A 26,802-nucleotide genomic window follows, 5' to 3' on the forward strand; every position below is an offset into this window, starting at 1 on the left:
GAGCAGCAGGATAGTTCTGGTGTCCCCCAGCGCTGAGGCGCTCCGCGGGTGCGAAGTGCGCCCCAAGGCAGGCAAAGCCCGCTCTCCCCCCGCGGCGGGGGGCGCAGGGATGGTTCCGTGCCCTTAAAAAGCACGGCGGCAAGTGCAGGGGTTTCTTGGGTCGGTCCGGAGAGCAGGCAGCTGTAGCATGCGGGGCGCAGCTTTTTAGGACGGGGAATGTGTTTGCCCTGCTTTGCCCTCGGCGCCCAACCCAGGGGTGGCGGGAGCTCCGCGAGCGCTGTACATACGTGTAGCCCCAGAAAACGGGGATTTATTTTTAAGTAGAAAACTCCGCACCATGGAAACGGGGCTCAGTTCACAGGAAGCCTCTCTCTCTACAGTGGGTTTCTTGTGTCAGTCAAGTGAGACAGTGAATACAAAGTATCAAAAGAGTTAGGGGTTAGGAAAAACTGTGGAAAGGGTGTAGGCAGAATCTGCCACACTTCTGTTTCTCTGCCTATCCCTCTCTTGCTTGACAAACACTGAACATGGAGGGGGAAAAAAAAAAAAAAAAAAAAAAAAAGAAAAGAGAGAAAAGAAGCTGTTTATGCCACCCGGGGAGATGCGTTCCTGAAGGCGAGTTCCTGTGGTGCGGAGTAAAAGATTGATGCCTTTTGACCTGGCAAGCGTTAACGCCACTCAGCTTTCCTCACACCAGTGATCCTTTAAACATCAAGAGGCAGGTTCCTTGTATGCTTTGAGAACAAGAGACCCGATGACTGAAACATTTAAATAAGGGGCTCAGTCCCTCAAAGTGCTGAGCAAAGGCAGGGCGGGGGCATGAGGGAAGAAAAGTTGAAGGGACCCAGCGTCTTAGAGCTGAAAATCTATAGTAAATTCGTAACTGTCCGTATTCAGTGTATGCTCACTTTTTTTCTCACGGGATGCAGGTGAAGTTTGCTGTTTCTCTGCTCACCACTACAGTGTAACCGCCCCCCGTTTGGTGCTGAGGGCAACGTCTGTGCACAGGCACAGAGCACATGAGATGTAAAGCTTTCTGCTCTCACAGACGGGTAAATTCAGGGCCAACGAAACTTGTGAAAGAAAGTAAACCATGTTCAAATAACTTAGCCACACGCTACACCAGGTTGCTTTGGAAATGCACAAGCATCATTACTGCTACTGGGCAGCCTTAACTTGCTTAGCTTGAAAGGGAATAGCCTCTGAAGGTAAAAGGACCATGCCAGAGTTTAAAGGGAAACATATTTATTTGAACGTGCCGGATGGACCCTCGGTTTCACAGCTGGCATCAGTATTGCAGGACCCAGAGGGAGATTTAGGGCGTGCACTCCTCCCTCTGTCAACCTCCCCGTTGCATAACTTGCTTTGCTGCTTCTGTTTGGTCTAGCGAGGCGCCCAGGCAGTTGCCCACGTTGCTTTTCCCTAAAATTGCTCTGTGTGGTCTGTAGAGACTCTCTGCTGCAAGATGTGCATGGACCTCTGGTTCGGTTACACTCTGTCATGCACGCAGCCATGGTACCCTGGTACTGATTCGACTCTGTTACTTCCGCCACAATATAAACAATGAGAAGTGTGACAACCTGCTCAGCTTTCAATCACAGCAACCAAATACACATCCAAAGAGATGCTGCCAGAGAGTAAATGCTCCTTGTGTGTTACATGGTTGTGAATGCATAAAATATTAAATGTATCCTTATTATTATAGTTATCCTGCCTATAAAGTAATGATGTTATAAAATATTTATCCTTCACATCCATTAACAGCATCAAGTTTCTCTGTGGAATCTGTCACTCTTAGAGGTGACAAACAGAAGTAATGGCAGTAACTGCTCCAACACTCTTTGTGATAACATACTAAAATAATCCCAAAACATTTCTGACGGTGAAGGCAATGCTATTAAGCCATCAGATTTTCTTCTTCATGTTTTAGTTAATTAAAGAAAGGAAAGCACTGCTATACAATGGGGCAGCAGTTTGCACCTGAATTAGTACACTGGTAGTTAAATTGCATTTTCCACTGTTAGGGAGCTTTTGGAATTATTTTTTTTTTTTCTGTCGTATAATACAAAGAAATGGCATTTAATTAGTTGAGAAAGAACATGGGAGTGATAGAAATTCTAGCTATTTCTCAACGTCTAGCTAATGACTACTTTTCTAGCCCTCTAAACAAGAAAATGAGGGATGGCAATGTGACCAGTAAAACCAACTCATGAGGACAAAATAATGGATTTTGAGATAAGATATAGTATTTAGTTTTAGGTAATACAGTACTTAAATTTTAGTGTCTTACTATTTCTTTAAAGTTAAAAAGCTTTTCCCTTGATATATGAAATAATAGAGCTGTCCAAGGAAATACCATCTTTATCTACACATAACCCATTAGACTATATTATATAAAGGTATATTTAAAGTTCATGAACTTAATATTTTTGATTTAATACTAAGGAATTTCTAGTTTTTACACTGAGTCAACCTACTTTTCTTATCTATCCTACTTGTACCACTTGTGTAAAATATATGAACTTAAATAACAGAAGAATATAAATTGAGATAAGCAGGTGCTAAGTTGCAGAAACAGCTTCCAAAGCACTGAAATCTCAGCAGCAACAACATTTATTTGTTAATACCGTATGTCCTTAAGGCCATTACAATTTATGACTAGGTTATAAGAATATACTTCAGTGATATTACATGAAAAATTATAAATGGTAGTCATTCAAACTACACTCTGGGTTAGAACTAACCAATAGTTGAGAAACTATGCAAGTTATTAACATATCACTGGAGTTAATTAAAAAGAGAATGTGGCAATTTTCAACAAATACCTGTAGGAAGTTATATGTGGATGAATCTTGGACTTAATCTCTAACAACTCCTAAAATTGAGCAAATGAGTAATTTTTAGATTTCATAGAAATTGCTCTAGGTGATGAAATAGATATCCTTCAGTTCCTACCAGAAGTAATTTTCAGTAATTTGTGTGTTTCTGTAGTTAAATGGAATATTTAGGTATGGGATTATACTCTGCACTGATTTATTCCTCATTTAAGCAAAATTCCCAATGGTTTAGTGGGTGTAGGATTAGCCCCATAATATTTGTCTCCAGTCAAGAAATATAGATTTAAACCAGACACACATAAGTCAACCTAGCCTGCAAAATATTATTTTCTAGTAAGCTGAAAATTTCAATATAAATGTCAAAATATGTCTATATTCTCCCAAGCAGGACTAGAGCTGTAAGGTTTTTTCCTGCCTGATATGACCATTCCCACACTGTAAGAATGATAAAGACAAAAACCGAATTAATTTCACTGCAAATGTATTACCTTTTGTCAACTCTTTTTGAGATTTTGTTTGTGAAGGGAATAATATTAATACACATTTGAGCATCACCAGTGTGACATGGCAAAAACTGTATTTGGAAAGTCTCTATCATAATCGAACATAATTAAAAATGTTAATTTTCAAAACTGTTTCTTACTAGGTGTCTACAAATTATTCTGTTTCATAATATTGTTGGAAGTGCATTTTTCAATCAATCATTTCAATCATTAGATGATGAGACGTTAACTACATTTTGTTCAATGCTCAGGGGTTTATCATTTGACTGTAGTACAATTTGCCTAAATTTCCTTATTATACACTTAACAGAAAACTATTTTGCTACAAATATTTCTAAAGGATTGCTACCAGTATGTCCAAACGTTAATTTTTATGCAACTCCCTCCTCACTGGATTTCACAGTACCGTGCAAGTGTGAGACAGTGCAACATTTGGCTTGCATTCTTTAAATGGTTAATCAAGTTAAAAATACCCTATAAAAGGCAGATGAAAAATGTATTGTCAGCACCTTAGTAGGGCACTCCTGCTAGTCTATACTTGTCCAACAAAAGTTCAGTGGAGCCGAGCAGCCTCAATGCATACAGGGAGCTCAGGGAAAACACTTGACTGTATAAAGATTTGCATGGTTTCACCCTAAATTATTAAAAACAAAATCTCATGGGTGATTTCTTTGTGTTCTGCCATTTAGGCTTGATGATGCAGAGGGGTGGATTACTTTGGCTTCCATACCATTGTATTTCCAGGCTTTTATAGCGTGGCAGGCGTTTGCTATGCTGGGTTGCTCCGTTGGGGTGTATGAAATAGTTGTGAAGCCAGTGCTCAGCTGATGTAAATGGGCATCCTTTTATTGAACTCAAGGGAGCTATGCTGGTTTTAATGCCTGAATAGCTGCCTGGACATTAATATATTGAGAATGGTAAAGCTTTTGTAATTCCCCTGACTGACCTACCTACTTACTACCCTTCCTAATGGCAGGTAGGATCTGACACATCTTTAGCTCTAGTTTTATCCAAGTGCACTCTACAGAACATTTCTGGAGCTCAATCCCAAGGCCAAGCAATGGTAGTCACGGAGTCTAAGAAGCTCATCAGCGTTGTGGTGACCCGCTACACCATCAGCTCTTGATGCCTCAGTACGGGTGTTTGCTGGATGACTGTGCTGTGGCCAGAATGTCCGTATCACTGGGTGGTGTAAAGTGCTGTGCAAAATTTGAAGAAACTATAGAGAAGACCTTCACTTTCCAGAAAATTGGCAGTTTGCATCTCTGTTGTCAGAGAATACCTACGATCTAAATATCTGCTTTAGCATGAAATAGATGAGCTGTAAAGGCACATGATAGTCTTCAAAGAGACTATAATACTGTAGCTTGATGATTTTGCAGCAGGCAACCAGCTGCTCAGGGCTGTATTAAGAACACCAAGCTCAAGCTGCTTCTCTCCTGGACCACTTGTCAGTAAAGGTTGATGGAGAACAGCAACGAAAATGTCCTGAGATCAGAAAATGAGAACTAAGGAAGCAAGGCTGGATTTGCCTGTCTTAGACCAGAGCTAGGACGGTTTAGACAGTACTAGGGGAGATAGAAACATTTTGAAAATATGTCACAAATTTATGTCAGTCCAGCATTTCACATCTTGGGAGATATGTGGTTAACTACGGCAAATTTCATGTAGCTATCTTGGTGGAAAGTCAAATCGGTTATAGGAAAATGAAATGGAAAAGCAAGCCAGGGTATTGATATCTGTGCTGCAGTATTTTTCTCTTAACTTATGCGAAGTGTATCCTAATGTGCCCCTGTGCAAAATAGGTCCATAGCGCTGCAGTAAGCTCCAGGTAGGCAGATAAATAGGACATCCTGCTGTGGTTCACCAAGGCTTCAAATGCGTTTATGTAACACATGTGATCAGTGCAGACAGTTAAGATTTGGTAAAATACAGAATGAAATCTTCAAAACAATGGAACTGATGACTTTTTGCCAAAGGATAAGGATTTTTCATCAGACATTTTGTTTACGCAGAATGGTTGATAGTTACCCTAGTACTTTTTCAATTAACGATTCATGTGCAGTACAGTGATCATTGCAGGAGAAACAATACTTATAAATAAAAGAAAATTAAATTTATCAGAATTTAATTTCTCGCTTAATAGCCTATTTATAGTGTTCAGGTGTAATATTTTTTTTTAAATTGCTGTGGCTTTCCTATAACGCCTAATTTCACTTATTCAGAAGGCATTTACCTCAGCATCAGTTCTTCCTGTAACTATAAGCTCCTCCATATGGCCCTGTCTTCACTTAACATTTTGCATTCAGACTGCAAGTACAATATCAATACTGTTTTTTCATTACAGCCTATTTTGTATATCCTGGTCGGTAATAAAGCTTAAATCCTGCTCTGCATGCTGCTGCCCACCCCCCACCCCCACACCCAATATTTTAAACAACTGCCTCTAATCTTCTTTTCTTGGAAAGGCTTGATTTGACCAACTAGACTATAGATTGTACTGCAGTAAAAAAAAAAAAAAAAAAAAAAAAAAAAAAAACTGATTAGTTTTACTCCACAGCTTTGGATCTGTAACCCGCAAGCCCAGCATGTCCTAGTTTTTAGTTGACTTTAGATTTTAGTTTGCAGTAATGAGTTTATAATTTTGGAAAAGCTTTGCAGGGGGAATGTTAATTCCTGTCCCTCTCTCTTTCTTTCTCTTTCTGCTGAAGGTGATACAGTATTATCTAGAAAATGATTAGCTTTCAAATGATGAATTTGCTTTCACAGAGAAAAAATCAAAATTCAAAATTAAAGCTGTTTCATTATTCCAAATAGGCATCTTTTTCATTTCAGCTAGAGGAGTGAGTATCTGATAGGACTGCTAAAGTATCTTTTTTTTTTTTTTTATTCCTCTGACAGTGCAGAAAGTTTCTTGTATTATCTGTACAGCTTTACCTGTACTGAGACACTATATTAGGGTGGCACAAATACTGGGAAATGTGATTCAGTTATGTGGCCCAGCAGCATGGACAAACAGAAGCATTCTCAAAGGCTCAGTTTTGAGCTTCTTTTTTTGGGTCCGTCAGGCTCTTTACAATTACACCTTCTAGTTGTTTTTTCCCTTGGGCTTTCAGACTGCACCACACCTCAAGTTTAAAAGAGGAGCATTATAAATTCTGTTAGCATTGAAATTGTTGCCACATTCCGCCATCAGATCTGCACATGTAAACTTGGTCTATTTCAAGGAAAATTATGTTTACAGCACATTGATTCTGGCTGGGGTTCAAGATCAGCCATCCTTCCATATTGCTAAATGGCATGGAGGTCCTGGTGCAATGCTGAGTAGGTGGAAGTGACAGTCAGAGTGCAGAAGTACCTCCAGAAATATGGAGCAGGACTTGTTTTGAATGAACAAGTGTGCAAAACTCATTGTTTTACCTAAATATGAAGAAGCAGCAAAACTTCCCACAGCCGTTATGTCCAAAGTGACACTTCTGCTAGAAATGTTACCACAGATGCTGAGGTTTGCTTTGGCTCTCGGGTAGAGAAGTAACAGAGCCCTCTCTGAATTCAGTGGTACACCACTGAGACCTTAAAATCACTGTGATTTTGCATGCTGTCCTACAAACAAAAAAAAAACCCAACAAACCAAAGCCAACAAAAACACAGCACTTTTTTTTTTTTTTTTTTTTTTGTAAGAGCTATTCACTACGCTGTAGGCTTTTTATTTAGTCTTTTCAATTCTAAATGTTTTGGACAGAATGAGTAGGAAAAGACACTGGTGTGTGCTGTGGATCAAAGGGTTTAGAAAAAAAATGCTTTTTGAAAGAACAATGTTAGGTAGCTATAAGAAAAGAAGAAAAAATGTTTGAAGATAGGAGTTTATTCTCCCCTTCCCCTGGGATGAGCAATGGAGCAGAGTCTTGCTGGGATGTTTATATGGATCTTGCTGCCACTCACTTCTACTAAAGATCACCTCCCCTTCCCCTCCCAGGAAGAGAAGTGTCATTAGTGTCCTCAGCATGCAAGCCAGATCCCCAGGTGAGTAATTAGGCTTGCCTAATCTGCCACTGCTGTTTCTGCAGTTAATGGCAGTCTGTATGTCAGCTCAGCATTATCCTAAGTATTACTTTAGTTGCTTACTTCTTCAGTGCTAAGTGTCTCCTCCTACCTGAGAGCTTTGGCCTTCATGGTCCATGAGATTGCACACAGAAGCTGGCAGGTTTCTAACTCTCTGCTTTCCTACGGTGAATAGCAAGAGCATCCCATGCATCTGGGATTACAGATATGTCTATAAACAGGAATCAAAGGTTGCTACTTCTCTTTATGAGTCTTGCCTTGATATAGCTTTGCCTAGCTATAGTATCACTACTATTGTATATTGTAATGCAGTTGAACAATTAAACAGTGAAAATCTACTATGAATTGTGGTGTCTTTAAGGGAAACTGGATTATATAAATTGGGTTTAGCAGGGAAATTGGTGGGTTTGGGGCCTACCATGCAGTGAAAGTTTGCATTGAACTAGTTTCCTTATTGCTTTGTCTCATGTAGTATGAAATGTGTCATATTTCAACAAGAGTTGTAATAAGTAATAACAACACTGAGATCTTCTGAAGCAGTAGAGCTCAGAGTACTTCACAAAGCACATACAATTAGCTTTATTTTATGATTGGGGAAGCCAAAGCCAGATAACTGAAGTGTTTTGCTGGCAAACTTGTGGCAAAGCTGGGAGTGGCTCCAGGTCTCTCAAGTGCTATCACCCCAGACCTCTGCCCACTGCATCAGAATGTTGACATTTCCTTATTGTTTGTATATTAGGTGAAGATTTACATAGATCCTTTGGAAATTAGTAGTATGAAGTGCAAAGTGTTGCTGCTATAGAGTTCCAAGTGTGTGTAAGCAACAATTTATAGGTAGGTGTTCTATGGCCTATAAAGTTTGCACATACTTGGAGCTCAGCCCTGGATGTGCAGTGCAAATCAGACAAGTCTGAAGATTTTCCCTGACACTGAAAAATTTTCTGAGAAAGCAGAGCACTGACTTCCTCTCCGGATTTGGATAGTGGCCAAATATTAGGTGCTTATCTAATCTTAGACAGAAGCCCCTCAGAGGCCACCAACACCCATGGCCCTTGGAAGTGCCTTTTCACTGCTCAGATTTCTTCTGAGCATCTTTTCAGCATGATGTGCTATGTCCTCTCCAGCCTTCAGCTTCATGTCTGCTCAGCAGAGTGGTGTTCTGCTGAAGATCAGACGTGGTAAGTCTTAGCAAGGGATGGACACCTTTTGTGTACAGAAGAATTTCAATTTTTTTTCCCCTGTTTCGGTACTCCCACAGACTACTCCATTATGGCACACATGCCCTCTGTAATTATATATATTTCGAATACAGAAACATTTTGTTACTTATGCCCTTTCTAGAAGGATATTATGTACATTGGCAAGGTAGTTAAGTGTTTCGCTAGGCTGTAATTCTCGGGAAAATACAGCAAACCCCATGAATTGGCCTGACTTGTTCTCTTGCATCATGTTTGTTCCAGCACTGTGTTTCCCCCTTATTCCCCAAGAAAGGGTCTAAGCAGTTGGAAAGAGGCTTTCAGAGCATTCGAGCCATGTGCAGCAATGTAGACTGTACCATCAAAACTGTTGAAGTCTTTATGAAATATTGAGGTGACATTATAAAATTCTACAGCCATGCTAGCTAGGAATTAACTGTAGGTTCGCGAACTACACATTTCAGTGCTCACTGTCCTTTGCTTTCACTGTCTTGGTTTCATCCCAGTTGAAGATATGGAGAACTGAAAATCAGATGCACTGAGATATAAACATCCAGAGGAAAAAAAACCCAAAACAACCAAAAAACAAATGCAACTTTTGCTTTCACAAAAATAACCTTTTCTCTGCTTTCATTCAAGAAAAATTACAAGAGAAGCCAAAGCTGTTTTAATCCTCCTTCCTGCCGTGCAAATGGCTTTCTCCTAAATGTCTTGGGGGCCCTGTGCCAACCTAGTCATTTCTATAACCATTATGAATAGGAAGCTCAGGCCTGATGGAATGTGAAAAGTAGTTTACGTGAAATAGTTACTTCATTTTCGAGGAACTGCAAATTAATCCTGATTTTTCTGGAATGGTCCCAAGAGACTAATCTCAAGACATCTGAGTCCACATCAAGCTCAGAGGCTCCCTATCAGTAGTCAGAGCAGAAGTGGCCAGGTTGCTGCAGCAACAGCGTGACATATGTAAAACTCCATTTGATTATGTCAGTATCACAGAGAAAGCTGTTTAAAAGTTAGGTCAGGTTTTTTAACTGTACTATACTTTTCCAGAGACTGCCAGTCACTGTCAGATCGGCCAGTGAGTCAAAATGCATGATGAATAACTTCAGCAATCTCATGGGGATAGCAAGTTAGCTGTCTGCATAAAATAATATAGTAATAAGCTATTGAGAACTATTAAAGAAACTAGTAGTAAGCCATTTAAGAATTCTCCCCCACAATCCAGAGACAAATAAAATTACAATTTCTAATTAAAATATTTTCATGTGTATATTTGAATGCTTTTTTTTCATGTTAGGATTCAGAAAGAGCATAGGAAATTACTGAAAAATCAAACATTATATTTGTTGGAATGGGAGATGAATGAGTAAATATCTGGTACAGGGTGCAAGAAGGACATGGAATCACAGCTGCACTGTTTTTCCATATGGTTGTTCAAATACACTTTGTATGATAAACTGCTCATGCTAAACAAAATGGCTTTGTTAAATAGAATGCTATATCCCCAATTACTTGTCCGTACTTAAAAATATTAAATGCAAAAGGTTATAGTGAAAGAGTGCAGTAAATGAGGCAGAAATCTTGAATAATAATGTATATAAGTTAGGTAACAAAGGATGGGATTTTGAAGTTGCTCAGTCAACATTAGTTTGATATTTCCCATCTTCTGGGGTTTCATTTTTTAATGTTATGTTTATAGAAAAATCTTTTGGTATAATTTTCTATCACTGTGTAAAAAGCAATCAGAAATGCCAGGAACATTCCCCTCACTTGCTAGTGCAGTGCAGGATGGAGACCTGTGCCATCTATCAGCAGTAGATTTGGCTGTTCTCCCTATGGACCTGGCCCTAGAGGAGGATGAGACATGCTTCTGCTGGTGTTTTTCCAGAGATATTGGGTGATGGGAAGCTGGCTGGCAGCACAGTGAAGGGGCAGAAGGCTCCTGGCACATACTGCTGCAGATATCAAACCAGGCAAGGGACAGGATTGTTTCTGGGCAACACGTGCATCATGCAAATAGGTACAGTAGGTACTTGTCGTGGTTTGAGCTCAGAGGACAACCAGCACCAATGCAGCCACTCACTCCACCCTTCCCCGCCAGCGCTGAGAAGGGGAAAATAAACAAAGACGCCGTTCACTTCCCTGCCTTCCCTGCCAGCACTGAGAAGGAGGGAAGAAAAAGACCTAGGAAATTGAGATAAAGACAAGGAGGGATTATGTCATCCTTTAAGGCACAGGCAAAAGACAGACTTGTTAGGGGAAGAAAAAAAGAACGTAAGTTTAATACAGACATTAACAACAACATTTAACAGAGTATGATCATGAGAAGCATCACCATATCTTGAAAACACCTTCCCCCGCCCCTCCCTTCTTCCAGGGCTCAGCTTTGCTTCCAGTATCTCTACCTCCTCCCTCCCAGGGGTGCAGGGGGCAGGGAATGGGGGGGTGCGGTCAGTCTTCTACCTCGGGATAGTGGGGTGGGGAGCTTCTGGCATTCCTCCCCTGTCCCAGTGTGGTCCCCCTCTCACAGGAGACCATCTTCCTCCACAAACCAACTCCAACATGAGTCACTCCCATGGGCATGTGGGTCACACCCCATGTTGCAGTCCTCCCAGAGCCAAACTACAACAGCGGGGCCTTCTTCCCATGGGGTCCCAGCCTTCTTCGAGCAAAGTCACCTGAGTCGGGGTGGGGGTCCCTACAGGCTGCAAATTGATATCTGCTCCGCCAGTGACCTCCATGGGTGGCAGGGGGGATGACCCTGCTGTCTCACCACAGAAGGCAGGGGAGTCTTTGCTCTGGTCCACATCCCCCCCTTCTCTTCCTTTCTTCCACTGACCTCAGTGTTCAAACAGATGTTCTTGCAACTTCTCCTCACAACTCCCACAACTCCTCCCACGTTCCCCTTCTTAAATAGGTTATCACAGAGGTGCAGCTAGTTGACCTGGTCTTGGTGCAAAGGCAGGTCTGACTTAGAGCCAGGGGAGCTTCAAGAAGCTTCTCACAGGGGGCCACTGCTGTAGCCCCATCTCTTGCTACCAAAAAACCCCCTGCCACTCACTCAAGCCAGGAGAGTACTTATCTGACCATTGGTAAAAAGCTGTCAGTGACTGCATTCACAGCACCAGGCCATCAAATTTTAAGACCCTGCATGAAGATATTGTTGGTGAAAACAATCTTGGTAGAAAGATTATCAGAATGTTTGTAGTTTGGACAAAAAAAGGTATTTGTTATTCTCAGGAACAACTAAAACCTGTATTCAGTCTGAGACACCTGCAAGATAAGGGAAATAATCGCTTTAGGTGGCTAACATTTAACAGAGTTAGAAGCAGTAAAGACAAAGTTGCTTATTGGACAGCATCTGGAGTCCTTCCTTACTGACAGCTGCTGCAAGGTCTTACTGACCACGCTTACAAAAGATGAGGTAGTTCTCCCTTGTGGGAAAGCACTTTTGCCTTTTCTGGGGTGAAGCCCTTCTAACACCTAAGTCATCAGCCAGCATGAGCCTTGCCAGCCTTGTAGGGCTGATCTGGATGGTCCAAGTTTCAGTTCTGTTGTTTGGTGAAGGACCATGGAAGCTTGAGGATGGTGGCCTGTGGCAGTGAGGACAGCGGGGCAGTCTGGCTTGTCTGAAACAGGCCTGCTAGGACAAGCCAACACGGGCTGTTATCCTGACAACGCTGCACACTGAAATACTGTGATCTTTACAGTGACATGATGTTTCCTTCACTGGAGCTCCCTCTGCTTAAATAAACCCATTAAAGATGGGCATTTGTTCTTGAATGAGTTTCCATTTGTCTGCTAATGGCCAAGTAGTGTAGAAAGCAGAAGTGCAAAGTTTCCTGCTTCTCCATTTGGAAACGGTTTGGCAAAGGTCCTTCTGAGGGCACGCAGCACTCTTGTCTGTAACACATCTTCCCTAGGCCCAGTGGCAGGGATCTGGGCAGAGAGGGAGCTCGCTGCAGTTAACGGCTTAGGATCCAGTGCGTATAAACCAGCATGGGGGGGGGGGCTCTTTGAAAGAGACCACTAAGCTTGTGACTGTGATGAAATTCAGTGGAGGTGACTTGCTGGTCTGTGATTTGCTGCTAAGCCATCATGGTGGTGGTGTCGGGATGACCTCAGCTCTCACCTGCAACTTGCTGCCGCACACAGAGTCCCACAGAGCTAAGCGGATGGCATCGAACGCAAAGTTCAGTGTGCACATGATGTTGTCCACAAAGCTGAAGGAGTTTACAGTTATAAGGAAGCCGAATGTCAGTGCGGCTCAATGCATTGTGTGGATTGTTTCTCTGAACAGGAATCTTTAAGCTTCCCAGCCTTGCCTCCTCTGTTCCTGCTTCCCCTCTCTCTGAGCATGGAGATGATCAGCCTATCTGGTCATGTGCTCTCGCATACGATTCGATCCTGCCAGCAAGGCCACTTGCAGAATTTTGATGTAGAAATGATGTCTTTCTTCTTGCTATCTCTGATCCAACAACTTGTACACAAAAAGCTTTTTATTCTTCCGAAGCTGCTTCCTTTCAACTATGCCAAACCACTCCAAAAACTTATCAGTGGGGCACTGCAGCTGAAGTTTAATATGAGCAGATGCTTTTCCAACTGTAACTATCTTGAAAATTTTCATTTCACATCCAAATTGTTTACTTATCTGCTAGAAACATACGTTAAGAGAAGTTAAGGCTCTGTTGCCCAAGGTGCATTTTAATACAGGGAAAGAACTGCCTCAGATATTTCACATTACATCTTCTAGCTTTATCTGGTGCTGTAAATTATAAAGTTGCTCCATTGAACTGATTGAAGATTATATTTTTGAACACTGTTTTCTGAAGAATGCAGATCTTTCTCTTTGAAATGAAGAATCTGTGCTGTGTCAATGTGGTTCACCGCATACTTTGCTGCCCAAGCCTTTCTTTTTTCTATTAGGGTGCCATGCTGTTCCCTGGGGACCATGTCCTGTCATTGATCTGTGTACTGACATTAAAAAAACATCTGCAGATGGAGTGAGTGTGTGATGTGCCCTGAACAACAAGTGGTCTGGGAAACTGTAACCCTTATGCTGTTGTCTTGAAATCAGAACTGTCATGAAGGAAAACTAGCAATAAACATTTATCTTCTCATCTGTGTAGACCTTCTCCTATAGATGCCCAATGTATGTATGATACATGGATGTGTTCTAAAAAACCCAATTGTTTGTAGCATTGAAGTGAAATACTTACGCAGTGCTGTTTTACTCAGATGCATGCCTCTTTATCAGGCTGAATTCCTGGCTTCCAGCCCTCTTTTCTTAGCTCTCCCAATGTGGGGAGATCTCATCTGTATTTGTATCCTTCTGTGCCTAACACAGGCCCCTGGGAGGAAGCTGAATTTATGCCCTCTTTAAAGCAACATAGGGCCAGTAGGATCGAATGTTGCAAACAGTTCTATTGCCTCTGCCTTTTAGTATGAATTTAGACCCTTTTCCTCTTACGAGTTGTCTCCCACATACGCACACATGCATACAAAAGCCAAGACACTACAGCTGCCCCAAACGCTGCTAGCTCAAAGTTGCAACATGACTGTCTGGTGCAGACACTTCACTGGGCCAGAGGATGTTAACTGAGAACACCAGCACTGAGTGTTCCCATGGCCTCTTCTCTGTGCTGTCCTCATCACCTTCATGGGAGGAGCAGAGGGGGAGACATGACAGCATGGCACCTGGGTTCCTCCCCACGTGGCAGCTGCCCTCCCCTTCTTTCAGGAGCAGTGCATGGAGGAGCAACAGCATCTCTTTGCTGTTGAAGAGAAGGCAGTGATGGCCAGCATGCCTGGGACTGCCACAGGCAGTGTTTTTCTGGGTAAGTGGATCAAGGCCATGTCTGCCCTGTCAAGTTCTCCATCAGCAGAGACACTCAGGGTGTGCAGCATACATCTCAACCTTTTCAGGAGCTGGGGTTAGCACAAAATCAGAGGAAGGCAAAGAAAATGTTTTCTACTAATTAGATGGCTATATACTTTATGCCCTCTAGTTCTTGGCTTTAAATGGGAATATTTCTGTATGTAAGCAGATTACTTCTGTGTTAATTAGGGTGTTTCATAGCCTATTTTATGTAGGCAAAAGTTAGTCCAGTTTTCCATTGAAATACTTTGCACAGCAAGATAGTAAGAAAGGGTGATGATAGAAAATGTATTGTTCTTTATAAATACAGAATAATTAGTATGACAACTACTGTTTTAAGATGACTTGTGTACTATTTTATTTCTACAAGGCTGTAAGTGAAAGGGTGTTGAGATCCCACCTTTTCTTCCTTCTCACAAAGTTAATTTCAGGAAGCCATTGTATGAATCTTTGTCCTGAGTATTTCTGTGAGTGCTAAATTTTTATTATGCATTGTCAGTAAACAAATGAATCTTATATCTGGTCAGCTGTACTTCTCCTTAGCACTTTCCCTCTTTCGGAAAGAAACATTATCAGAATCAGTCTTGATCTGTTTTCTGGGTTACATATTGTTTGACAAATACCATGTGCAAGAAAACAAAAACTTTAGAAATAACACTCATGACTTACTGAAACTGCTCCCAGGAACAAACACAAAACATTGCCTGGCAGGGAGAAGTGAGGGGGAAAGTGTGAGAAACATTCCTTCCAGCACCAGGGGGAGAAGGGGAGGAGGAAGAGGTACTCCAGGCTCCTGAGCAGGAATTCCCTGCAGCCTCTGGAGAGACTACCCTGGAGCAGGTATCCACGCTGCAGCCATGGAGGACCCCAGGCTGGAGCAGATGGTTATGCTTTGAAGGAAGTGTGGCCCATGGAGAGCCTATGCTGGAGCAGGTTTATCCTGGAAGACTGCAGCCCATGGAGAGGCCCCGTGCCGGAGCAGGGCAAAAGTATGTGGAGGAAGGAGCAGCAGAGAGGAGCTGCTATGGAATGATTGCAACCCCCCATTCTCTGTCACGCCTGTACTGCTCAGCGGGGAGGAGGTAGGGGAGTCGGGAATGAAGAAGTGAAGTTGAGCCTGGGGTTAAAGGAAGAAAGGTAGTGTTTTAATTTGCCTTTGTTTCTCACTATGAAAATCTATTTTTATCTGCAATAAATTAAATTCATTTTCCCCAAGTTGAGTCTGTTTTGCCCATGACTGTGATTGTAAGCAATCTCCCTGTCTTTACTTTGACCCACTAGCTTCTTAATCTTAGTTTTCTCCTTCTGTCCTGTTGAGGAGGGGAAGTGAGAGCACATCTGGGTGGGCATCTGGCAGCCAGTCAAGGTCAACCCACCACTACTAGGACATGGAAAAGTTGAGAAGTATTATTTCCATGGCACTTATGTTGGAATTGCTCATTTTTAGCATCTTCTGCTAAGCATAGTGCTTCTCTCTGATGGCTTTTAACTGCTGTTGTGAAGGATGGAGTTTTCTAGATGGGAGACTGAGATGTTCAGTGATAGCAGCTGCCTATGCATTTGCACAGTAAGAAATAGGATTTTTAAATAATTTAAATAACTAGTTTAGAAGATGCAGATCAAAGTTTGCTGGGGAGCTTTAATTAATGATAGAATTCCTGGCTTCTGTATTTGCAACTCAGCTGTTTACAATACCAAGAGCATATTTTATTGCAATTCTTAGAATGATGCAATGATTCATGGTATTTTACTATGAAGTAAAATGGATGTAAATTTATATTAGTAAACTCTCTTTACTGATTATTTGACTCAGAATTCCAAATGCACAGGAAAAATGTGAATGAAGTGCAGTTATTGCTCATGCCAGATTGCCAGTTTTTATATTTTGTTATCACTGCTGAATTAATCCATGTTTGAGAATTAACAAGAATCAAAGCAACGTTTAAAAATGAATATTCAACATATTTATTTGTGTATTTTAGGATTTTAATACACACAACTCTGTTCCTTTATTATTTCTCTAAGTTAAACAGAGACAAGTAGGATACTAAGAGGTGATAGTCAGGCATGCTTCCAATTTAACCCCTTGAAAGCAAGGCTTGTAATTAAAATGTTGTTTCCTACCAAGTAAAGTTGTGCTTTTAAGTTCCTTCAGCATATGTTATATTTAAAAGCATTTCCTACTTTTGTCAGGGCTGAAGGAAGCAGACACAGACTTTTTCAAAGATTGGAAACTCAGTCCTTCTTCCATAGTAGTCAATTTGTTATAAACTTCTTCAACAACAGGTAAAGCTCAATGACTGTTCATACAGCTTCTCCAGGATATGAGCTGTAAACTGCCTATCTTTAGCAGATTTAACTGCAAAATGTATTTGAAAACTAAGCCTTTGCTCTTATCTGTGAGTTCTTACAGAAAATCTGTGAGCAAATGGGGTACAAAATCATCTCTTCTGGTAATTTGTCCTTTGTTTTAAGTGACAGACCACTTTTTCTCAGGAATAGAAAAATGACCCAAAGACTACTTTAGCTCTGACTGTCCCAGAGTCAATGGAGCTGTGGCCATTTACAGTGATGAGGTTCTGACAAGTGTATTATTCTGACAGAACAGTTGTGCAATTTACTGCAGCTCATCCAAACTGCAAATGAAGGTTCTGGATTCCATTAGTTTGAGGAGATCAATGGTAAAAGGCCTCTTCCTACTTCCTTTTTCTCCAGCTGCTGATTTTGTCAAGGTCTTCAACTTTTGTGAAGGTTTCCTTCTCTTCCCTACTTGATCTCACCAAAGCAGACACATGGAAAGAATGCCAAAATTCACTAGTTTGTAGCAAGAACAGATGCTACCAGGTGTAAGTTGTTTCAGTTACTGATGGTGCTGTAAACAGGCTTGAATAAGAGAGCTGGAATGTCTTCTAGCCACAGTTTCTAGAAATAGCATTATTATTTACATTCGATCACGTGGTTGGAGTTGGCATAGCAAACACTAAAGCAGAAACCTCTATTTATATAGAAGAACATCTTGTTAGAAAGGAATCTCTCCTTGCTTTGTGCAGCTTAGCACGGAGCTTCTGATTCAGTACACAAATATATCAAATAAGGTCAAGTATGATACAATTTTGGTGTCACGCTGAATTCATGGTAGAGCTAATACTGTTACAGTCCTGTTGTGACTGACATAAACCTGTCACATTTTCAGTAAGGTGATTCATGAAAGATACTGAAGATTCAATGGACATAAAAATATGTAATGCAGTAACAGCATCTATCTCATCAGAATTTTACTTGTATTATACTGAGTAACCTGATTAAAAGGGTCATATTTACATGTAATCTGACAAAACTTCTTATAAAAATTAGAGTGAAAGAGAAGGAGCCCAAAACTGGCGAGCTTTGCAGGTAAGCCAGGGGATAATATATCAGTCTCCACAGCAGGGACAGCCCTCGTTACCAGCAGCAAGCTCCCTGTATGAAGTGGGGGGAGCAGGCAGCCCCCACTGTTTGTGAAACCTGCTCTCAGCTGGAGAACCGCAGGCATCCTGGCACATTTCTACTTGATGAATCACAGAATCATCTAGGTTGGAAAAGACCTTGAAGATCATCCAGTCCAACCATTAACCTAACACAGACAGTTCCCAACTACACCATATCCCCAAGTGCTATGTGGACCCGACTCTTAAACACCTCCAGGAGTGGGGAGTCCACCACCTCCCTGGGCAGCCCATTCCAACGCCTAACAACCCCTTCTGGGAAGAAATGCTTCCTAATATCTAGTCTAAACCTTCCCTGGCACAACTTGAGGCCATTCCCTGTTGTCCTATCACTTGTTACTTGGTTAAAGAGACTCATCCCCAGGTCTCTGCACCCTCCTTTCAGGTAGCTGTAGAGGTCAATGAGGTCTCCCCTCAGCCTCCTCTTCTCCAGGCTAAACACCCCCAGTTCCCTCAGCCGCTCCCCGTACGACCTGTGCTCCAGACCCTGCACCAGCTCCGTTGCCCTTCTCTGGACACGCTCGAGTCATTCAATGTCCTTTTTGTAGTGAGGGGCCCAAAACTGAACACAGGAATCGAGGGGCGGCCTCACCAGTGCCGAGTCCAGGGGTCAGATCCCTTCCCTGTCCCTGCTGGCCACGCTATTGCTGACACAAGCCAGGATGCCATTGGCCTTCTTGGCCACCTGGGCACACTGCTGGCTCCTGTTCAGCTGGCTGTCAATCAACACCCCCAGGTCCCTCTCTGACTGGCAGCTCTCCAGCCACTCCTCCCCAAGCCTGTAGCGCTGCTGGGGGTTGTTGTGGCCCAAGGGCAGCCCCCGGCATTTGGCCTTATGGAAACTCTTCCAGTTGGCCTCAGCCCATGGCTCCAGCCTGTCCAGGTCTCTCTGCAGAGCCTCCCTACCCTCAAGCAGATCAACACTCCCACCCAACTGGGTGTCATCTGCAAACTGACTGAGGGTGCACTCGATCCCCTCGTCTAGATCATCAATAAAGATGTTAAACAGGAGTGGCCCCAAAACCGAGCCCTGGGGGACACCACTCGTGACCGGCCACCAACTGGATTTAACTCCGTTCACCACAACTCTTTGGGCTCAGCCATCCAGCCAGGTTTTTATCCAGCAAACCGTGTGCCCATCCAAGCCCCAAGCAGCCAGTTTTGCCAGGAGAATGCTGTGGGAAATGGTGTCAAAGGCCTTGCTAAAGTCAAGGTAGACAACATCCGCAGACTTTCCCTCATCCAATAAGCAGGTCGTCCTGTCGTAGAAGGAGATCAGGTTTGTCAGGCAGGACCTGCCTTTCATAAACCCATGATGACTGGGCCTGATCCCCTGGTTGTCCCACGTGTTGTATGATGTTACTCAGGATAAGCTGCTCCATCAGCTTCTCGGGCACCAAAGTCAAGCTGACAGGCCTGTAATTTCCCAGATCATCCTTCTGACCCTTCTTATATATGGGCGTTACATTGGCTGATTTCCAATCTGTCAGGACCTCCCTGGTCAGCCAGGAGAGAAGAAGTGAAACAAAAAGACCCTGAATGGTATGCTGCAAAGTAAAAAAAACTCCTCTGTATTCATACCTGGAACAGTACAGGGGTCTCTGGGTCCCCACATGGCCTGTGAGTCTGCCTGAATATTTTTAGGTTGTTCAGTCACTCCTATAGCTAGTAGGAATGGTGCATTCTGTATTTTAGGATGGATTAGCTTCTGCCATTTTTCGTGACATACTTGATGGACTCAGGAGTGTGTTACTCAAAGAACAGAAAGACAGCTATGAACATAAAAGCACTGTGTTACAACTTAGTTTTCCCCTACATTATTGATCTCTGAATACAGAAGAATACATTGTGTGAGTTCTTGTATAAATCTGAAGAGGTCCCTGAGAAAAGGGAAGAGAAGGGAAGGGAAGGGAAGGCAAGGCAAGGCAAGGCAAGGCAAGGCAAGGCAAGGCAAGGCAAGGAAAAGGGAAAAGGAAAGGGAAAAGGAAAGGGAAAAGGAAAAAGGAAAGGAAAAAGGAAAAGGAGGAAGGAACACTTTATGAAGCCCACACTTGTCTTCTGCTTCTCCTCATCCTTCAGTTATTGTAATCTCAACTGCCTTTCTTGCTCCCTCTTGACCTCTTCTCTGCAGCACCACCTGTGGTTCTCCTCTTTCTTCAAAGTCCTCCTGCTTGTCCACAAATGACAAGTGGCAAGAGGCAATAGTATTTCCAAGAGACACACAGTCAGCAGCCCAAACCTGCAGATAACTTGAGCTTTTCCTTTGGTGAGACAATTTACTACATTCCTCAAACTGTTTTTTACTACATTTCTAGGAATCACATGACCTTGACATCTCTACCATTTTTCAAATTTAGATAAAGGTGGCCAGGGGTTAGATTATTGGGGCTAACAGGATTGAGATGAGCAAATAGTATGATTTTTCAGACCTTGTTTCCTTAAAAAATCTGTCTAAAAAAATAAGTTTTTGGCTTAAGAAATCGATGTGTCTGTTACCCATGAACGAGATTATATCTGGGATAGCCAAAATACAGGTTTCCTCCATTCTACACTATGTGAAGATGTATAGTCAAAATCAGAATGTCACTGCTCTTGCCATGAAGCTTGTACTTTTGTGAAAGATTAGATCTGGAGAGATTTGTGTTACTTATGAGGCAAGAGCAGATTAAGATGTGGTGCTACTTTCATGCCAGCCATACAGCATTATGCCAACAATATCTTTCCTTTCCCTCCAGCCTGGGAGACAGTGCAATCAGGATGTAGAAAACATCAAAGGGAAAAGCTTTGATGGCAATTTCTGGAATATCAGGACCATCAGTGTAACTACGGTGCAGCTTTCTCTTCATTACAGGGAAACATGTTTTAAGAAATCAAGGAGCATAGGAAGTTCAGAAGTATGCTGATGTTTGTTATTCAAAAACTGTGATCTGCGTTCTTCACGCATCTCAAAATTTACTCTGCTCTATTATGTTGTGGATGATAAGTAAAGCACAAAATCAAAGAGAGAAATTTTCATCTTACTGTAAAAGCCCTTTACAATGCAGAATATTCATCATAAACATATATGTTTGAATTAGAAAGAAGTAAAAATCCCCTTGCAAAGACAGCAGTGAGCAAATTGAGGGAGATGATGTCCTGTGCTGCCTAAAGTGGTGGAAGAGGAGCTGGGACTTGAGTGTTGTTTTCTCAGTGACTCAGACTGCTGCAATACGAGGAAAGGACATGGAGACATTAGGAAAGCAGATGATACATTTGCATGGTGGTACCTGCATATGGTGATACAGCTTACATGTATGGACCACATATGGTAACAGGAATGTCAGTCTTTCTGAAGCAGTGCTGTACTGTTTGGCTGTCTTTTGCTGACATATTAAGATAGGTTATAGTCCTCCGAATTTCTGTCTGACACCATTTTTCAGTCTGTGCTGCTTTTCCTTGCCCTCATAGCCCTAAAAAATTGGAGCTGGAGGCTGCTTCTGAAGCCTGCAGGCTTGCCTTATAAAGGTGATAGTTTTTATGAGATTCAGTGATTGGAGTTCTGCTACAATAGCTCTTTACTGCAGTCTTGCTATCTCCTGTCATCATGAGCTCAAGCACTAGTACACAAGGAGGATAAAGAAAAGGAAATGGCATTAAAAAATCTTAGATAAGAATGAATTGACGGGTTGATGTTAATCTTAAGTATGTGGAACTGTGTTTATGCACGTTTCTACTTAAGTACTTTCCAGCATGCAACATGCTTATGATATTATGAAGCATGGGATTTATTGCAAAAACTGTCATGAAATTCTCACATACACTTCTCTTATCCTGTCATACTGCATTGTGCCCCAAACTTGAGAGAACACTGCAGTGTGAACTCAGATATCTAGCAAGTCGCATGAATGTGCTTATAAAACTACCAAGACAGTATAAGAATGTATTTGTGGCTAATAAAGGATTTATTAATTTTCCTTTCAGTAGAGATGCCTATGTGTTTAGTTAAGACTTAAAGATGTTCAGCATTTCTGCCAGGATAAGAAAAAAAAAATGACCAAATTGTATGAAAGGTAGCAAGTTTCCTGGCTTTGTAAGTCTTAAAAATTCAAATAACTGGCAGTGACAAAGCGATGACAACTCTGACTGCTACTGACAGTCTGTTACTTTTACAGTCACCTTCCAGAGCTTTATGGCTTATCATCAGATAGAACAGTTGGCCCCAATGGAAAAGACAGGTTGCTACAGATGACAGGATCTTTACAACGGGCAATCATGATGGCATTAGTGTTTATCCACTGCAATAAATGTATAAATCACAGCAAATGGGCTTCCCCTTGGAGTCAGAATCTGTTGTGTTATTTTTGCTCAGACACAAATATTTATCCACCAAATGGTGAAATTGCCAGACACACTTCATGCCTATCCAGTGAGCAGTTAGAGATTACTGTCCACAGATCACAAACCTGATATTAGAATGCCACTTGGAGACACAGATGTTAAATTAAAGGTAGTTTGTGTATTTATTAGAGAGTTCTCCCTACTCTCTGTGAGCTAGAGGTGTGTTTGCAATCTGTCAGTGTAAATGAATACAGTGTTTAAATGGGTGCTCTTCCTCCTGTGAGCTCATTGGTGGAAGAGCAAGGTAACATATGGACACGGGGATGCATACTGTCCTCAGTTCATGTACAGAACTTACTGTTGTCGGTGACTTAGAAACAGAAGGTTAATTTTACCTAAGTAAATACTGATATGCAGTTTTAGCTCAATATTCAGTTTATTTTTATAGAACAGGCACTTCCCAGAAAATGTTATAGAAATCAGAGGAATTACTGGAATCCCCTGGAGCTTTTTCATTCCAGTTTTCAATGTCCAGTGTTGGAGTTTGAAAGGAAGAAATGAGAAACCCTGTTATGGACTATTATGGAAAGATATCTCTCAAGAAAGCTCTTTACCAGCTTCTTACCCTCTGGTGTTTCACCTATTACTAACATATATTAATTCTGCATTTAATCTTATCTGATGTAATCATAGCTGTTCTTATTCTCCCTGTAGTGTCTCATCTTTTCTTGAATCCCACTGAACTCTCAGTTCTCAGTATCACCTTGTAGTAACAAGATCCCCAAAATTAATTATTCTTTGTATCAACAGCATTTTCTTTTATCTGTTTCAGATTTGGTGCTTTCCTTTTTCACTGAGTATCTGTATGTATCAATACAAATGAAAAGGATAAAGTGGAGAGGATAATCTTATGCTTGTATCCCTCTTGCTATTTTCTGTATCAGCATCACATTTTCCCTGCTTGGTTCCATCTGTTGGCTGCTCCATCCCCAAAGGCAGAGCCTGAGCTGTGAGCTAGCCTTCATTCCCCTTAGTATTAACAGTCAAATCCAAATTGTAGTTGTGGTTAAACAAGGTACTCTTTTGTTGAGAGAAAAAGAAAGAAACAGCTAAGAGAATGGAGGGCAATTACTTTTCCCTCTGGAGGCATCCTAATGGGAAATTTTGGTCTGGAGAGGAAAATTCCAAGGTTAAACAACAGTAGCAGAAATTTCACAGCTTGGAGCGTGCATCTGTGCTTTCTCTTCTGCTTTCTCTTACCTTTGTCAGAAAAGGATGCCCTGAGAGGAGAAGTATCTTCTGATCTCCCAAAAAAGCCATCCCATTTCCCTTACTGCCCTGCAGAGGTGAGCTCTCTCCTGTAAAACCCTGCTGTGACATTGTAGTTTTTTGACATGGCACTCCGAGGTCACCCAAATGTGCTTTTTATAGCACTCGTCCCTCTGCCTCTGGAGGAAACTTTCTTGTACAGAGCAAAGCTTAACTTCTCTCATATAGAAAGCCTATGATGTTATCCTCTAGAGATACAGCTATAGATAGGTATCAACTCCTGTGTAGGTACCGATATAAAGGAAGTGGTAATTTTCCATAAGTAATTTATAAGATCAGGCTTTTCATCCAACATAAAGTTAACTTTTCTGACAGTGGGTTGTCCCACCCACTAGACAAGGTTTCCTTTGAAAACAACCTTCCCCCTTTTATTCAACACCCTATTTTCTGGACCTATCTCAGTTGTCCTGTTCTGTAGGTTTTTGGTCACTTTATGAGAAAGAAAAATTAGAATTTCACTCGCTGTATTTGTCCACAGATAATGCTGTAATACCTATTTCATGCAATAGCAACATAAGAACCCATATAAAAAAGACACAGGGGCATGCTCTCTGATCTTGTCTGGAAAGTCTAGGATGCTTCCCTGGGGCCGAATTCAGATCTGAAAGTAAAACTTGCAGTGATCTAAATGGTCCTGTGGTGTTTTAATAGAGGCACGGCTTACCGCACAAAGAATAAAGTGCTGGTTTTCTTTAAGTTCAGCAGTTGTGTCTGTGTACAAGTCAGAGGCAGGCATGAGCAACCATAAAGGGGGCAGTCTGTTGTTTTACTCAAAGAGATGAAAGCTATCTATGAAATCGAGAGAGCAAAGGGTGTACCCTTGGCATCCTACACTTGTCATCTAATTTTAATACTGCAAAACCTAGGGATCTAGTTATTTGTGTCTGCATTACTGTCACCCTCTTCTGTTCTGTTTTGCGCTATGTATCTCATCCCTATGAAATGGGCTCCTGCTTGCAGCAGCAACTGTTTTCAGCTTTTTCTTTAAGACGGGTGGTATTCTTTGTTTTATTATAAACTTACTCTGGTAGGCACTCTGTAACAAATTACTTGTATTTTCACTGTAGAATTTACAAAAGTGCTGGAATTCAGCTTGCTTGCACCAAATGTAAATGATGGTAAAACCTCAGACTTTACTGGAGTGGCGTTAAACTGAAGTTAAGCACTTCTAGACATTGCTGTCTGCTAGTTTTCTGTCCTCCGTACGTTGAGAGATGCGAAACAAGACTCTGTACTGGTAAAGTGAGTTTTTCCAGGTATGTGTTACTGCAAAGGTATAACGATATTTATAATGATCCATATCCAACTATAATAATGCCTATCCAGTTAGGTGATGAGAAATGTGCTAGATTGTCCAGTCTAGCAGAACCACAGAAATGTGGTTGTCCAGTCCTAACAGTGTTTATAGCAGTATTAACATTTACTGATCCCATTGCTTTTACTTCCCATGCAGGAATTCTGGCAACTGCAGAATTGCTGAGAATGCATTTCTGATTAAAAAACCCCAGAGGATCAATTCTCTAAATGCATAAATCTACTGAAAGCCATGACAGGAAGATCTACTTGGATTTATTGGTTCTTTTTTGGGGGGGTGGGGGTAGTAACAAGAAGGAAGAACTCTACACTGATGGACTCCTGAGATCATGACAATAGATTACATGCCTACTCCCAGAGGAGAAGCACCCCTGCAGCAATGGAGTGTCTTTTTAAAATGCACTTTACAGCTGCAATGATCCTGCCAAAATGCTCCTTCTTTCTTCTCTTAAAAAGAAAAGGATAAAATAACTAGTCATAGTTAGGTGCCAGGAGCTGAGTAAGTGGTATTTCTTTTTCTCTCCAGGGTGAGAGTTATGCATTTCACCAAGGAGCAACCCTGAGGAATGCAAACATAATGGAGAAATTCACTCTTGTATGTCATAGAATCATAGAATCACTTAAGCTGGAAAAGACCTTTAAGATCATCTAGTCCAACTGCAAATGTAACACTGCCAAGTCCACCACTAAACCATGTCTAATTGCTTGAATAAAATCACCTTCACTTTTCCTGCTTTTCAATTTCCTGAAAATCTAGTTTTTCCAAATTCTGAGAAATAAGTATACAATATTTACCTGTGTAAGTCCCCAGAGGTTTGTAAGGACGTACTTGTTTGGATGTGGACAGGCAGACAGAGTCAGCTCAGTCCATAGGAGGCATCAGTGAATCATTGCAGAACACAGCCCAGGCTAGCATGCTGTGTCAAGGGAGCACTAGCATGGCTCCACAGTTTCGACTCCAGTCCTTGCTTCTATTTACCCACCTTAGGGTGCCAATACAGATACTTAATATCTGTGTAGACATGCCCTGAGAGGATGTCTGCTGCACAAGGTGCTATACAAACACACATTTCCCAAAGAAGCAAATGTGAACTGTAATTCGACATGGGAGTGAAATCCTAAAGCATCAAGTTTATATCCACTTAACAATCTAAAAATTGCAAATCAATAGAAATAGAGAGGTTCACTATTATTAAGTGGCCCTGACCCCTGCGATCACAGAGTAATGTGTTATAGAAGGAACATTGTGAGGTTGCTTAATTTATACCTAAAGTAAAGAGTAATAACTCTTTACTGCCTAGGTCAAACAGTTAATTTTGTATGGAAAAAACCCACATCCTCACACTGTTTCTGTAATGAACATCTTGTCCTAATAGAAAATAATACAGGCCTTAGAACATAGCCACTTTAGAGCTGAGAGGCTACCCCCTCTTCAGTTATAGTGTCTTTAGACATGTCCTGGCATGAGGCTCTCCCTGCATTAGCAGAAGGTGCTGTAGATCCGTCCACCAAAACAGGTGACAGTCCCACTGGAGCAACTGCAGGGATTTATGGGGACTGGGCTCTGCTGTGCTCTCACAACATGCCCGCTGGTGGTAGGCTTGTGTTATGTTACGCTTCTGGTGGCACATCTTCCCGTTTAGCTTCATCCAGAAGCGAAGTATCTTGTGTCCCTCAAGACTGCTCCAGGATGCAAGCAAAAATCTGATAACTGGGACTGATCAGCAGATTAGCTTCAAACACATGCTGTCAGCTTTGGCTGAGCTAAAATGCTATGTGTACCTGCATAAGCAGCTTTTCACTCAACAACTAACAGCAACAACAGCACTGTCGCTACTGTGCAAACTATGTATACACACTGTGTGCCCTATATCTTAAAAA

The 26,802-nt window shown here is 41.7% G+C and overlaps 1 protein-coding gene across 3 annotated transcripts in view; it reads left to right on the top strand.

The window, feature by feature from the left end:
• Positions 1-14,332: 14,332 nt before the first annotated feature.
• Positions 14,333-26,802, top strand: part of GRIK1 (glutamate ionotropic receptor kainate type subunit 1) — a 159,743-nt gene continuing 147,273 nt past the window's right edge. For all 3 annotated transcript variants that reach the window (XM_026857964.1, XM_026857956.1, XM_026857972.1), the window contains exon 1: positions 14,333-14,435. In XM_026857964.1, coding sequence (XP_026713765.1) covers positions 14,348-14,435 — 88 coding nt within the window. In that variant the 5' untranslated portion in view covers positions 14,333-14,347. The remainder of the gene's footprint in view (positions 14,436-26,802) is intronic.

This window comes from Athene cunicularia (assembly GCF_003259725.1).
Source record: "Athene cunicularia isolate RWA chromosome 1 unlocalized genomic scaffold, athCun1 chr1_part1, whole genome shotgun sequence".
Classification (NCBI taxonomy): Eukaryota; Metazoa; Chordata; class Aves; order Strigiformes; family Strigidae; genus Athene; species Athene cunicularia.